Source organism: Phascolarctos cinereus, unplaced genomic scaffold, assembly GCF_003287225.1.
Source record: "Phascolarctos cinereus isolate Bilbo 61053 unplaced genomic scaffold, phaCin_HiC Scaffold_5;HRSCAF=322, whole genome shotgun sequence".
Taxonomy (NCBI): Eukaryota; Metazoa; Chordata; class Mammalia; order Diprotodontia; family Phascolarctidae; genus Phascolarctos; species Phascolarctos cinereus.
This window is the reverse complement of record NW_027555958.1, coordinates 303,452,091-303,468,092: the sequence shown is the minus strand read 5'-3', so window position 1 is coordinate 303,468,092 and position 16,002 is coordinate 303,452,091. Positions and strand designations below refer to the sequence as shown.

At 43.3% G+C, this 16,002-nt stretch overlaps 1 protein-coding gene across 3 annotated transcripts in view; it reads left to right on the top strand.

The window, feature by feature from the left end:
* ACLY (ATP citrate lyase) overlaps window positions 1-16,002 on the top strand; it is a 46,355-nt gene that overhangs the window by 20,757 nt on the left and 9,596 nt on the right. For all 3 annotated transcript variants that reach the window (XM_020972639.2, XM_020972638.2, XM_020972637.2), the window contains 7 exons: window positions 3,546-3,687; window positions 4,632-4,800; window positions 6,142-6,246; window positions 7,563-7,759; window positions 8,943-9,024; window positions 10,278-10,388; window positions 15,225-15,352. In XM_020972639.2, coding sequence (XP_020828298.1) covers window positions 3,546-3,687; window positions 4,632-4,800; window positions 6,142-6,246; window positions 7,563-7,759; window positions 8,943-9,024; window positions 10,278-10,388; window positions 15,225-15,352 — 934 coding nt within the window. The remainder of the gene's footprint in view (window positions 1-3,545; window positions 3,688-4,631; window positions 4,801-6,141; window positions 6,247-7,562; window positions 7,760-8,942; window positions 9,025-10,277; window positions 10,389-15,224; window positions 15,353-16,002) is intronic.

Genomic DNA, 16,002 nt, shown 5'->3' with positions numbered 1-16,002 from the left:
GAGGTTGGAGACTGAGAATCAGGGAGATGAAAGCAGTTTTTGCTAAAGGGAGAAGGGAGCCTGAGAGTGGTGGTCTTTCCTTCCTCTATATATAGGAAAGGATCGGGAGGTAGAGAAATAAGGTCATCATGGTAGCTGAGAAATTCATCTAACTCTCTCTTAACTTGTGTTCTTTGGAGGAAGAGGGGAACCTGGTTAAGTGAACACCATAGTGATCTCAAATCCTCGTTCATATCCAAAATGACCACGTCTCCCACTCTTCTTGTCCCTACCTTCCCCTATCCTCCATCCCCCACAACCTGGTTTTTTAGCACTGCCAAGAAGCAACAGGGATGTGCTTGGATTTTTCTTCCTTTCCCTATCCTTGGGAGTAGAAACTGAGAAGAGAGAATGTTCAGGAGGCAGGTCAAGTCCTGATCACCTTGGTTAATATATAAATTGGATAATTGAGAATTGTCTATAATTTTTTTTGTGTGTTCATATCACGATCACCCTTGTTAGGAGGACCATATCAGGATCCCCTTAGATAGGATAGCTGGGGTGACATAGAAACCAAGTTTGACTATTGGGTTACTTTGACTTTAGGGTACAAAACAAGTGATTAGAAAGATGCCATTTGTGGGATCCCTGAGGAACCCCCAGATAATACTGACCAGCAGGGTTTCCCCAGAGAAGATAATCCAGATGGATATATTATTAAATTCAAATCGTAATACATATAAATTTTAGGCCTGGATCCCTTCTAAAGCATATGGGGCCCCTGCCCTTCAGTCACGAAGCTTATAGATAGAGGAAAAAAATCACTAACTGGTTCCTGGAACCATTGCTAAAATATAATCTTTTAAAATTAAAATAAGTCGTTCTTATTTCCCTCCTCCCCCTTTGTTTCTGTCCTGTCTTCTAAGTTTTGAGCATGGTAGGCAGAGAAGAAGGGCTGGAGCAGAGCAGAGGTCGGTGTTTGGGCAGGCGCAGTGGTGAGCGAGCCGTCTTCTCCTAGCTTTGTCTACCTGCAAGTGGAACTGGAAGCTCAGGCTGCACAGTCATGGCTTCGTCCCTCTGGCCACCTTTTGGCCCCGTTACCTCTCTGATCACAGTGCTGATGCTTGAGCCTTCAATCACCCCTCTCATTCCCCTTCCCAGTTTTTCCATCCAAATCCATGTGAACTTGCGCTGTCCACACTAGCTTCCAAGGCCACTGGGTGAGGGATTGTTTTTAGCCAACATATAGATAGACTCTGCTCCCATTAAAGTTGGAAATGGGGTGTGATTGAGGGGCATTTTCTGGGACTTCTGTTTCCCTTTAACCCTTTAGGAGACCAAGTTTGTTTTGCATGCATAGGTGCCCAGGGCACAGCCAGAAAGATTTTTTTTAAATAAAGAGAATGTGGGGAATCCTAGCTTCCTAGGGGACTCCCCCCCCCAATTGGTCTGAAAGTCCCTCTTGAGTTTGAGGGAGCACCGAGAAGAACCCAAGCATGGCTGGTGACTGTGGTATTTTTTTCTCACTTGCATGCCTTTACATTTTGTAAGTTGGTACTAGTTTAGGCTTATCCCTCTGGTACTCTCTCATTTCCCCATATGGGCCTTAGTCTCCTCATCTCTAGAATGAGCAGAGGTGGGACTACATGATCTCCTGTGTCCCATCTGGCTCTGGTCCCACATGGCAGTTCCTGCTGGATACCTGTTGTAACTAGAACAAATGAATGAATTGGTTGCCTGAAGAAATGGAGGAGAGTTTTTTTTGTTTGGGGGCTAGAACTAGGATTTAGAAGTCTGGGGCATCTCCTTCCTTTGCATGCAGAACTGGTATCTGCTCTTCAGCCTTGTCTCAAAGTGTTGCCTGTAGTCCTGAGAGAGGTGAAATGACTTGTCCAGGGTCACATAGCCAGTATGTGTCAGAAGCAGGACTTGAAGGTGTTGTGACTCTGAAGTTGGCTCAGGGTCTGTAACCAAGAGTTTCTCTTAGGAGAGTTACAATGTATGAGGTATGGTTATAAAGAGATATATCTAGGGGCAGATAAACGCACTGCCAGTGGATAGAGGACCAACTCTGGGGTCAGGAGGAAGTGAGTTCAGATGTGGCAAGTCACTTAACCCCGACTGCCTCAAGGGAGAGAGAGAGAGAGAAAGAGAAAGAAAATACATACATACATACATACATACATCCTGTTGCTGGCTGCCTGCCTGCCTGATGCCTTTATCTCTAGGGAAACGGGTTAATATTCCACCTTGCCAAGGCAGGGTTACAGAGATGTCAAGAGGTGACCTCATTTATCACGGATCACAGATCTTGCTATCATTTTATGATGAAGCTGAGGCCCATAGAAGTTAAGTGTCTTGCACCAGGCCACACAGGTAGTAAGTGGCCTTGGTGAGATTGAAATTCAGGTCTGGTGGCTTGCACCGTGACCACTGCGCTCACATTTTTTGGGTCTATTTTATTACAGTAGATTAAGATCAGATTCATCTGAACGGTAGCAGTCCTTGTTCCCCCCTAGAACCTCCCTCCCCAATCCCCCGTCCTACCCCCATGAAGAGCGCCTCTCTTGGGAAGTATGTATACACGTCCACATACTCCTACTGCATCGCCATGTCTCTGGGGGAGTGAGGTGACAGCTAGCTCCCCTGTCTGCTGGTCCTATTGTTAGAGAAGAAATCAGTAGGCTTCTCAACTAGAGCAAAAAGGATGTTTTTTAGGGCTTGTATTCCCTCCCTTCTACCCTTTCTCTTCCTGTCTACCTACTGAGGACCCCCTCAGGGAGCATGTGGTGGTGGCTCAGTGGTTATAGCGAACCCTCCAGAGAGTGGTGGAAAGAAGGGTGATGGGAGCAGGTAAAGACACACCCCAAGGGTTAATTGCCCTAGTAATGAATGGCTTTCCCCTTCCTTTTGACAGAATCCCCAGTAACTCAATAGTGATGGTAGGGATTCTGTGTAGTCTAGTGTGGTAATGCCCATTACCTTGAATTCTGACTCATTTGGAAGACATGATAATTTGAACTACATGGACGTAGTTCTGTTTTAAATTAAGGGTGTTTTTTTTTTCCACATTAGGAAGAAGTTCAAGGTTTGCCATGCCAGTAATATAAACAAAGTAGGGAGGAGCAGTGTTTAACCAAAGAAAGCAAACTTTTAGAACCAACATCCCACTGGCAAATACACATAATTCAACAAGTATAAACAATTCTTATCGTTACAGTCAAGTAGGTCCAGCAAGATTTAGCAATACTTTCCCACGGTTCCAGTTACCGGTTGTGCTTGAAAGTAATAACCCTTAGGTTTTAGAAGATTATTTGTATTCAGACTATTCAGGAATTTAGGCTGGTTTCAGGTTAATGAGGTTTTAGTAGAAAATTAGTCAAGTTCGACTATTAATGTATTATCTCAGCATCTCTCTGGGATGTTGATAGCTCTCCCTTCTTCCCTCTCCCCCTCTTCTCCCAACAGAACTCACTTAGATTCTGGGTCTAGGGGCAGAAGGTGGGAGCCCTAGTGATCCAGGCCCTTGTACTCTGTCTGTCCTGTTCTCCTCTCTGCCAATGTAGGAAAGGCCACAACCCTTTTCAGCCGACATACCAAGGCGATTGTTTGGGGCATGCAGACACGCGCAGTGCAGGGCATGCTCGACTTCGACTACATCTGTTCCCGTGATGAGCCCTCGGTGGCTGCCATGGTTTATCCTTTCACGTGAGTCACCCCATTGGGAAGGACTAAAACAGACCTGGAGTGGAGTGGGAGGATGATGGTTGTGAAGAGGTGGTTTCTAGAACAGACTCTGTGTGTGTGTGTGTGTGTGTGTGTGTGTGTGTGTGTGTGTGTGTGTGTGTGTGTGTGTGTAGATATACATACATGCATGTACATGCACCCTGGCAAAGGGAATTATAAGGTCCATGCTGCTGAACCAGCATTTAATCTCCCTGAGCCTCAATCGCCACATCCATGTAATGGGGATAACACTATATGTATCATCCATCACCTCTTACTTGTGAAGAAAGACTTTGCAGACTAAAGTACATGGGAAATAGGAGTTATATTGACTGAGATCTTTGCACAAGAGAGATCTCTGTGGGGAGCCATTCTGGGAAAGGATCTCTCCTTCCCACAGGCAAGGGAAATGCTTTCCTGCCTGCAGCCTCAGTCTCCTCATGTATGAAATGGGGATAACAATTGCATCTCCCTCCCAGGGTGGTTGTGAGAGTCCAAGGAGATAATAAAAGTTAAGCCCTTTGCAAACCTTTTTAAAGCTTCAGGTGAATGCTAGGTATTACTCCCCCATTGGATTGGGAGTTCATCGGTTCAGAGATGTAGTGCTAGAAGGGACATTTGAGGTCATCTAGTCCAACCTCCTGATTTTGCAAATGAGGGACTTTCCTTTCTTAAAGAAGGGAAGGGACCTGCCCGTGGCCCCTCAGTCATAAGTAATAAGGCCAAGAGTTGCTCCCCACTCCTGGAAACAGTTTTAGTATCCTTCTTCCTGGGCTGTGGGGGCCCCCCCCCCAGGCTTGGAAGTCACAGCCCTGGTCTGATCTACATTAGTTCCTAGCTCCCCTTGGGGGCCCTGGGCTGTGGGGCCTGTCCATCCCCACCCTTCTGTGTCCACTCCATGCCTTACCACTTCATTTTTCTCATAGTGGGGACCACAAGCAGAAGTTCTATTGGGGCCACAAGGAGATCCTGATCCCTGTTTTCAAGAATATGGCAGATGCCATGAAGAAGCACCCGGAGGTTGATGTGCTCATCAACTTTGCCTCCCTCCGCTCTGCCTATGACAGCACCATTGAGACCATGAATTATGCACAGGTGGGCGGCCTGGGCAGTAGAGGAGCTGTACTCTCCAGGGAAACATTTACAGGTCATGGGGTGGGAGGCCCAGATTCAGTAGTTTAGAGAAACCCTAACTCCTGCATTCAGAGCAAGTACCCAGAGCTACTGGAAGCCTCAGCTGTGCACCCCTGACTCCCTGCTGTCTACACGGGGATTATCTGTGCTCATCTGTACCTGGGTTTAATCCCATCCTGGCAGCCTTCTGACTCCTCATTTGCTGCAAGCTTGATGTGCGTCCAAGGAATGAATGCCTTTTAATATCGGACAGAACGAAAGAGAACTGAAAGATGATTATAAAGATTGTATCATTTGTTAAACGAGTGATGTGTTCTTTAATCATCCCATCCCTGTTAACTGTCCACTGGCATACATGATAGCTGACCAAGCTAAACCTTCCATGCTATCTGCCCCCGCCGCTTCCGCTCTCTGGGGTGGGTGTGGCAGAGAGCAAATAGTGTAGCCAGTTATTGACTTCTACATTGGCTGAAGCCAAGCTGGAGTGATTTGGACAGATATGGAGGCAGGGGTGAATATGAAGGGGTAAAAGGTGTTTGCATTATATTCAGACTAATGGACCAATGTTTTGGGAAAGGAAGGTGGACATTGGTTTTAGTTTTGACTGAGTAGGAGAAAGTGGGGCAAATTTGTACACAGCACTGACTTGGGAGTTTTTGTACCTGCTCAGGCAAGTGATGATTACTCTTCTGTTTTTTCCTCCTCCAGTATTCATCTATTTATTTATTTTTAGTTTACAGCATTCACTCCTCCCCCCTTACTAATATTTTGTTTTTTCAAGTTACATGTAAAGATAGTTTTCAGCATTCACTTTTATTAAGATTTTGAATTCCAAATTTTTTTTCTCCCTTCCCCTTCCACAAGACTGCGAGCAATCTGATATAGGCTGTACATGTATAATCATATTAAATGTATCTCCACACTAGTCATGCTGCAAAAGAAGAACCAGGACAAAGGGGAAAAACCACAAGAAAGAGCAAACAAAAAAAAGTGAAAATAGTATGCTTTGATCTCCATTCAGACTCCATAGTTCTTTCTTTGGATGTGGGTGATGATTACTCTTGTCTGCATCTGGTGCAGTCCTGACAAAGGGAGTAGTCTTGGCCTTGCAGGAAAGGCAGTAGAGAATTCTGGAGGAATCGGGGGGCAGAGAGGAGAGGTCAGTGCTTAGGATTTGAATGATGATCCTTAGCATTCCAGAGAGGTCAGACTGAACTGCTCCAGCCTCCATTACCCTGCTCTGAAACAGCTTAGTGACATAGGTCCTTAACAACCTCTCTTTTTCTCTTCTTCCATTTACAGATCCGTACAATTGCCATCATTGCTGAAGGCATCCCTGAAGCTCTCACCAGAAAACTGATTCAAAAGGCAGATCAGAAGGGAGTGACCATCATAGGACCTGCTACTGTAAGTTTTCCTACTTTTACATTTGTAATTTCCATTACACTTGTGATCCTGTTTCAGGCACTAAACCAAAAGATGTGATTCTTTCAAGGTAGAAAGAGTTTCTCTTTCTCTTTATTTCTGGAAAGTCACTCCTACAACTTGAGGGACATTCTCCACTCAGCTGCCCAGGTTCTCTTCCTAAAGCCCAAGTCTCACCATGACCACATCACTTTTTACTCAAGAATCTCCACTGGTTCCATTTCGCCTCTGGTATTAAATAGAAACTCTTCTGCTTGGTTTTTAAAGCCCTTCACAACTTGGCCCCTTGTTTTATTCTCCTCCTGATCCTCTACCATTCTGTACCACTAGCTTCTTTCCATTTTCTGACTCTCTCCCTCTGGGCATTTCCCTGGCTCTCTCTCCCTCATGCTCTTCCTCCTCACCTTCGCTTCCCAGCTTCCTGGCTTCTTTCAAGTCTCAGCTCAGAACCCACCTTCTGCAAGAGACTTTCCTGGTCCCCCTCAGTGCCAGCGCCTTCCTCAGAGTCCCTCCAGATTAGCCAGTATATATTTTGCATGTACATGGTTGTTTGTGTTTTCTTCTCCTTTAGAATGTGAGCTCCTTGAGGGCAGGGACTGTTGTATTCCTGGGGTTTAACACAGTGTCTGTTACCTGGTAAACACTTAACTAAATGCTTATTGACTTGACTAAAAAAATATATATATACAGGCAGCTCTCTTCCCTTCTCTTCTCTCTCTCCTTTCTTCCCAATCCAGAGGAAGTATTTCTGACCTTTTCAGTGATTGGTCTCTTTACTATAGTAAACAAAGGAGGCCCTGTTTTTTGTACCAGGGATTACCAACGTAAAACAAACTTGGCTAGAGCCAAGATTTTAAACTGAGGGAAAGACCTTAACATCTCAGAAAGAGATAGCTTTGATAACATTGGTGTTGGGAGACAGAATTCACATTTGGATGTGAAGCTAACCACCTAGGAGTATGCTAACACACCTAGCTGTGTCTGTTAATGGGTGTTGTTTTTACTGAGGATGTAGTGTCTTTTACAGTAATGTCATATGTGGTCAAGTTAAGTCAGAAAGCATTTTGTATTCGTTCATGTTGTCAGGAAATTTTCCTCTGCTTCTCTGTTCTCTTTCTTAAATGTCACTTAGGGATCTAGGATGCCACGTAACTTAGGCAGACAGTTCTTGCTGTCTAATCCATTCCCTCTTGGCAAGACACCCTGTTGGAGCAAGATGGGTGATGTTGCAACTGGTAGAATTTCCCAGGTGCTCCCTCCGCTCTTTCTTTTGACATCTGTCTCTTCTGCCCTTGTAGGTTGGCGGGATTAAACCTGGTTGCTTTAAAATTGGAAACACTGGTGGAATGCTGGACAACATTTTGGCGTCTAAACTATACCGGCCTGGCAGTGTGGCCTACGTTTCCCGCTCTGGGGGCATGTCCAATGAGCTGAACAACATTATCTCCAGGACCACAGATGGTGTCTTTGAGGGTGTGGCCATTGGGGGGGACAGGTAACTGTCAGCAGGCCCAGAGAGATGGGCTGGCCTGAGGCATATAGGGGGTTTTAAATTTAGTGGGGAAGTGAATATAGGCTGAGGGCAGGAGACCTGAGTTCTGTAGTCTCAGCTCTCTGTCTGATTCTTGCACAAGTTACTTAATCTCTTTGGAACTCAGTCTGGCAGTCTGCTTATTTTTCCTCACAGCATTGTTGGAAATATAAGAGCAGATATTTCAAAAGATTAGTGATTTCATCAGTGTGGGTATTGCCCCCAATATTAAGATCAGAGCTTCATTCATAGCTTAGTATGTGGCCTCAATGAGTGATTTATAACAAAAAAAATTGTCATTAGTCATTACCTGGCAGTGGCCAACCACCGGTGATGGACCTCTACAGCTGAGCAAGGCTCAACCTTGGGCAGTCAACACACAGTCCACAGCCTGAGCTCATGATGGCCTGAAATAGATTTCTAAGCCTCAAAGTCATCCTTACATCACAGTGAGGCATCTGAGAAAAAATTCTAGATAGGGAAAGTATTTTGTGAAAAATCATAAATGTTCCATCAAGGTAAACAAATAGTTGCCTAAAATAAATGTTGTTGGGGGCCTAAAAAAGTCCGTTCCTCCAGAACAACCCATATCTATGCTGGTCCAGATAACAACAATAGCTAACATTTATCTAGTGCTTTTTATGTGCCAGGCATTATAAGCACTTTGCAATTCTTACCTCATTTGAGAAATGCTTTGATAAATGGGGAGGTTCTGAATTAAGATATTTTATACATGACCTCTAGTCCCATTCTCAAGAAAGGAATAGCTTAGCCTGTTAGTGAGGTTTTTTAGTTTTTTGGGGGGGTAAGGGGGAGGAAGCAATCAAGATTAAATGACATGTCCACGGTCACACAGCTTAATAGGTGTTTGAGGCCAAATTTAAACTCAGGACCTCCTGACTGTAGGGCTGGTGCTGTATTGCCCCACCTAGCTGTTATTGGTAACATTTTCCACCAGGACTATATTGAGACTGTAGTCTGGTTTATAAGTTTTATTAGTACCTCTAGTATGGTTTATAAAATTTCATTTTCATTCACTATAAACTTAGTTACAGCGAATACAAATAAACATTTTAATGTGTGTGCTTTAAAAACAAAAGAAACACAAAACTTTCTCCTGACCCCTTTTATCATCTCTTACCTTCAGATACCCAGGCTCAACATTCATGGACCATGTTTTGCGTTATCAAGACACTCCAGGAGTGAAGATGATTGTGGTGCTTGGGGAGGTGAGGCCTTAGTTCTTCATACCCTGATCCACAGCCCAGAGGACTTGGGGATTCAGAAATTTCAGCAGAATGAGAGTCAGCAGAGGGCAATGTAGAGAGAGTGCCACCTTGAACGCAGGAAGATAACCCGGATTTAAGTCCTACTTTTAGGTGACTCTAGGCAAATTGCCTCTTCATGCCGGGGGCAGTTCTTTAAGACTTTATTTTACAGATGACTTGCCAGTCTGTATTGGTAGAAGGAGTTTCCACATGGGATGTCTTTCCTCCTCTGTCCCCTTGCCCCAATACTAATGTAGTCACAGATCCAAATCAAAAAAATAAGAGAATTCCAGCAACATTACCAGGAAAAGGAAGGGCAATCCCACTTAGCTGTGGCTGGGTGACACAATTCTGGCTGGCCAGTATCTCTTCCTAGTGGGGAGTGGATTTAGAATCATTATTCTAGAGTTGGAAAAGTCATTCCATTTGGCTTTATGCCTCCAGGTAGTACATCTATTTCTAAATCATCCTATTTTTTTTCCTTTTTAAAATTTTTTTGTCAATTAACAAAAATCTATTTTTCTCTCCCTTTAAAAAAAAAAGGGAAAAACCCTTGGGGCAAATATGCGGTCAAGCAAAACAGATTCCTGCATTAGTCTAAATCAGTTCAAGATGAGAGCAAGGAATCTCTCTTATTTTGAAACATTTCTCAGTACCTTCCTTAGCCTACTTTTCCCATTACCGTAACTTTCAGCAAGTTTTTTTGTTGTGTCTTACTTGCATCCTCCATCCTGAAATTTAAGGTCTTATCTGACTCAGTGGAGAAAGAACTGCATTAGAGCTGTAGAGACACTTAAAACAAGATGTCGTCTGATTCTGTGTTGTCCTCCTGGTGTTCAGATACATTTGTTGGGGAGGGAAGAATAGGGGGAGGCAGGGTGGCTTGTGGAAGAGTGGTCCCATCGAGTTCCTGCATTAGCTTTTTTTAAAAAATTAATTTGTTTTTAGTTTTCAACAATCACTTCCATAAGCTTTTGAGTTTTAAATTTTTCTCCCCCTCCCTTCCCCCATCCCTCCCCCATATGGTGTGCAATCTGATGTAGGTTTTACGTATACATTCCTATTAAATATATGTTCACATTAGTCAGTCCCTGCATTATCTAAGAGGGTTTTGGAGCCAGATTGCCCCCTGCTTCTGAAATGTGCAATGTAAAAAAAAATTTTTTTTTAACCAATGGGTGTTCATGTCCCACTTCTTTCTACCCTCTCTGTAGATAGGGGGCACCGAGGAGTACAAGATCTGTCAGAGTGTCAGAGAAGGCCGGATCACAAAGCCTGTTGTCTGCTGGTGTATTGGTACCTGTGCCACCATGTTTTCTTCTGAGGTATCTATTAACGCGCCTTTCTCCTCCTCTGGCTCCTTCTGTCTTCATTTAGCTCATACCCTGTCCTCAGAAGGTGTCAGCAAGCATTTATTAAGCACTTGCTGTATGACAGACACTATAAGTATATACAGAATGAATACAGAGCCAAATACAAGGTACTTTGGTCAGGGGAGAAGTCAGGAAAAGCATTGTGTGAAAGGTGTTGCTCTGGCACATCCTGAAGGAAGTGAGAACTTGTTTTAAAAAGGGAGTGTATTCGAGTGTGGAATCGGGAAAGCTCATGTTCCTGAGTTCAAATCTGGCTTCAGACTCAGACTAGCTGTGTGAGTGACCCTAAGCAAGTCATTTAACCGTGTTTGCCTCAGTCTCCATCTATAAAATGAGCTGCAAGAAAAAGCAAATCATTTCACTATCTTTACCAAGAAAACTCCAAATGGGCTTAAAAAGAATCAGACATGACTAAAACATGATTTAACAGCAACATTTGAGGCATGGGAAAAGACCAGTGCAAAGGCCTGGAGATGGGAAATGGAGGGCCATATGTTAGTGTAGTTTGTTTAAACTGAAGAGTGAGTGATGAAAGTATAATAAGGCTGGAAGGAGGCTAGGGCCAAGTTGTTTAGGTCTTCAAAAGCTTAACAAGAGAAATTTATATTTGAGCCTAGAAGCAGTAGGAGAGTAGGGGAGTGACATGGTCATGTCTGCCCTTATGGAAAATCATTTTGGAAGCTGTGTGGCAGGTGGATTGGAGTGAGGAGACTTGAGGCAAGAATTAAGAATCTAAGGGCAGCTAGGTGGTACAGTGGATAGAGCACTGGCCCTGAAGTCAGGAGGACCTGAGTTCAAATCCAGCCTCAGACCAAACACTTGACACTTACTAGCTGGGCAAAGTCACTTAACCCCAATTGCTTAACAACAGAACAAAACAAAACAAAAAAAGAATGAAGAATCCATTGCAATAGTATAGATGACCATGGGCCTGAATTAGGATGGCAGCCGTGTGAATAGAGAGCAGGGATTGAATAGAAGAGATTTTGTGGAGGTAGTAACAGCAAGATTTGCAGTTGATTAGATATATGGAGGTAAAAGAGAGAGAGAAGTTGAAGATATGAACCTGAGAGAGTGGAAATTGTAGTACCCTCAACCAAAATAGGGAAGGTTTTGGGAGAAGGACAATGAGTTGGTGATGTTTACAGATCATTCAGTTTGAAATGTCCAATAAGTAGTTGATAAAATGAGACTGGAGGTCAGGGAGGAGGTGAGGGCTGGCTACATACATCTGTAAGTCCTCTGCATAGAGGTGATCATTAAACCCATGGGAGTGATGAGGTCACCAAGAAGAGAGAAGAGGACCCAGGACAGAGCCTTAGGGCAGACCCACAGTTAGGGTCATTATCCCCATGATCAGAACGTTGTTAATGAGCTCATTATGTTGGCACATCACTGTTGTTGGCATTTTAATGACAGAGATGTTCTAGGCCAGCTAGGCTAACAACCTTCCTGTTGCAAGGTCTCTGCTTCTGAAACCTTTTATGACCAGCTTATCCAGAAGTTATTTGAATCTGCACATAATGACTCCCTTCTGTTACTGAGATTCACAGAGGAAATTAGTGTACCAGAATGCCCATTTATTCATTAATTGGAAGGAATGACAGTCTTCAAGGCATCTGGACAATATATGGAACTATGTATGAAATAGAATTAAGATTGAAGGATTGTTTAAAGAACATGGAAGAATCCCAGATCTGAGAGATAGATGGATGTTCTAAGAGATGATCTCCTTAGGCTGTGATAATCTAATAAGCAAATGATCTCTGCCACAGGAAATGCACCCTCTCCTGTTGTTGTAGACTGCTGTCAAGGCCTCTTCCAAGCTGAGGCTTTTTTCAGTACTCGGAAAACTGTCCCTCCTTTCTAAACCCACCACCAGTCTTTGGATCACATTGACATTTTTTCTCACGATGAAAAAATTCTCATAAATTTTAATGGAAAATAACTGTGATTAAATCCCCAGCTTCAAAGAACTAAATTCCCAGAGCCCTTGGTCCTGATTGCTTGAGGGCAGGGACAGAGGCCTGTGAAGCCTTTCCTGCCTTTTTATGGCTCCTGAACCTCTCTCTTCTCTGAATGCCTCTTTGCACTTGAGCTCTGCACCAGACCATAACACCATGCACATTGAGCTCGATCACTGCTTGCAGTCATGAACATTCACTCAGCACTTGATTACATATCTTCTTGCATTGTCCACCAGCTGTTATATTCCCCAGGCCCCCACTTAGGGATGACTCTTTTGATTATTACTTCCTGGAGATTTTCCCAGAAGCCATCCTGCCGTGACCTTTTGAAAATTTTAATTTATGTAAAACTACTCACTTTGGGCAAGCTATTTGATATCTTTGTGAAGTTTGGGGATTATGTAAGCAAAAAGATTGAGAATTTCAGGAGATAATGAAAGACTCTTAGAGTAAGATAAGATAAGTTTAGGGGAAGAGAGAGATGGCCAGTCTGCCCACAGTCCCCAAAGGAGAGGAGGGTACATTTCTCTTTTTCTTGGTAAGAGGAGCCTTAGGAATAGTCTTTGAATGGGTTAGTATGTGCTTCATGCCTAGTGTAGCTGAGATGTAGCTTGTTCTTTTCATACTGAATTTCTTGATTTCTGAGACCTTCTAAGGCTTCTTTAACTATGGCCTTAGCTTTTTTTTTTTTTGGCCTAGGCAGTAGGGTTAAGTGACTTGCCTAAGGTCACACAGCTAGTAAGCGTTATGTGTCTGGGGCCTGATTTGAACTCAGGTCCTCCTGAATCCAGGGCCGGTGCTCTATCCACTGTGCCACCTAGCTGCCCCTCTATTAGCTTTTCTTAAAAAGAAAAAATTTTTGATAGCTGTATTTCGATATGATTGGTTTCATTTGTGGTCTTAGGTGTTTTATTTTTTAAATTAACCAAAATTTTTCCTTCCCTCCCTCCTACCTCTCCCCCTCCATTGAAAAAGAAGGAAAAACAAAGCCCATTTTATATTATACATTAAAAAATGTTATTTTGAGAAGTCCATAAGTGCACCAAGAAGTTCGGTAGCCCTGCCTAAGCTTATAGCTGTAATTTATGAGTACACTCCCAGACCACTGCTATCCTCTTCCCCAGTCATGAAAAGGTACATAGAACACAGGTTGTCTATGAAACACTTAACTCTGCTGCCCCCTCCAAAAAAGATCCTTGGGCATTCAGCCCAGTGAAGGGTGGATGGTGTCTGGTTTGCAACATCTGTTTTATAATAGTCTTTTGAAGCTACTTAAAACAAGAAGTGATGGTGAAGTGATTCAGGATAGAGTTAATGATCAATCAGTCTGTCATGGAAGTTCTTTCCCACTTGACAAGTCTCTGCCTTTTATATTAACTCTAGATGTGTCTGTCTAGCTCTGTGATGGCGAGGGTGGTAATGTCAGTGGTTAGTGATTTTAAGGATTAAAGAAGATTGGTCAATATTGTGTACCTACTGTAGGCATGGGAGTCCCCAACTTTAATGTGGGGGAACACAGCTCCTGGGCCTGGACCTTTTCTCATTTAGGAGGCTTTGCCTTTTGTGTGTCTTGGTGCCCTTGGGCAAAGTCTGGAGGGGAGCCCTTCTCAGAATAACATTTTTAAATGCATAAAATAAAAAATAGGATTATAAGGAAAACCAATTCTATTGAAATATAGTTATGAAAATACTTTTAAAAAGCAAGTTCCTGGACCCCTGTTCTAGATCATAAGCTGCTTGAGGAAAGGTACTATTTCACCCTGTCTTATTTCATGTTTGAGTCACCAATGCTTAGCCAGCTTCCTTTGCCCATAATAGGCACACAATATTTTTTTAAAAACTGAAATCCTGAACGAGGCTTACAAAGTGCATATTTAAAAAAATACTCAATGACACTTTCAGAGTAATGGACAACTAAGTCTAAGTAAATGTAGAATAAATGGAATGGATAAGTCCCAAGAGTGTATGTAATTGAGGAATGATCAGAGTGCACTGAGCCTAATTTGGACAGAGCCTCTGGGAGTTGTTATGAGCTGAATTTTAGAGAAGGAAAGAGATCGTGTGACAGTGGACTCTCCACCCTATTAGAACTACTGTTACATTCTGATAGAATGTAAGCTTTTGGAGGGCAGGCACCATTTCACTTTTGCATTTGGACCTCTATTATCCAGCACAATGCCTGGCATGTAGTCGTCACTTAATAAATGCTGGTTGATTACTTAATTCAGAAGTGTCATACGCACAGCCTGCCAGATTAAAATGTAATTGGGAAATATTTAACAAAATAAATAAAAATAAAATAAAACATAGATAATGTTCGCAGGTGGTTTTCTGTGTCAGTGTGTAGCCCCTGGGATCCTTATGTACAGTTTAGTGTTTTGGAGCTTGACACCCCTGATTTAATTGATAATGAGCTCTTCCTGCTCCCAGCTTGACTACTTTCCCTACGCCATCTGTGTAGGGTGAAAAGACTATTTGAAGACAGATAAAAAGGAGTTTCAGCCACATAGCAGGTAGCAAACGTGCAACGCTGAGAGACAGTACAGGCCATAACTCCCAACAGGCTCACCAGGGATTTCTTTATTAGACTCTTCCTCCCAGAAGGCAGTTATTAACACGTCCTCTTGGTGCCATTGTTCATAGTGACATCAGACTTGGGTCTATCCAGATTTCCAGGCTGCAGGAGCTAGTGATCTGAGCTAAGCTCACGGTTCTTTTTGCTCCTATGATTTTTTTTCCCTTCCTTTGTTGGTTGGGAGGATGGAGGTTGGAGGGAGTTAATGAAGGAACATAAGACCACTCTTCTTGTGTCATTTCCCAGGTGCAGTTTGGCCACGCCGGCGCTTGTGCCAACCAGGCCTCAGAAACAGCTGTGGCAAAGAACCAGGCCTTGAAGGAGGCGGGAGTCTTTGTGCCCTGGAGCTTTGATGAGCTAGGTGAAATCATTCAGTAAGCTGGCTTTGTGTCTGTATCTGTGTGTTATGGGAAGGTGAGGGGTGGCACAGACTTTTGAGATATAGAGACCCCCTTAATCAGCCTGCAGATACCTAGAGTCCTGATTTTATTATTTAGAATAGTGGCAGGGATAATCCAGTGTGCTCATTTATTTTAACTATGTTGTTTGAGGGGTTTGGAGCTTTAAAAACGCTTTCCAGTTTCTAAAACTTTGTTTTTATTTTCTCCTTTCTTCCCCCCCCCCCCATTGAGAAGGCAAGACATACACTATCCATTATACATGTGAAGTCATGCAAAACATATTTCTGTATTAGCCGTGTTTGGGGAAGGGGGAAGTTGGGGAAGCAAGAAAAATAGAGGAAAAACCTTTGCTTCAAATAGCACTCCGAGTCCATCAGTTGTCTCTCTGGAGGTGGATCGCATTTTTCATGATGAGCCCTTTGGAATTGTTGTGGACCATTGTATTGATCAGATTAGCTCAGTCTTTCCCAGTTGATCATTACAATATTGTTGCAGCAGTATATTGTTGTGTATGTTGCTCTCCTGGTTTTGCTCGCTTCACTAGGTAAGGCTTCCCACGTTTTTCTGAAACCACCTCTGGGGCTTTTTGAAAAGCCGAAGCAGCAAGATTCCTCTTTGTGGTT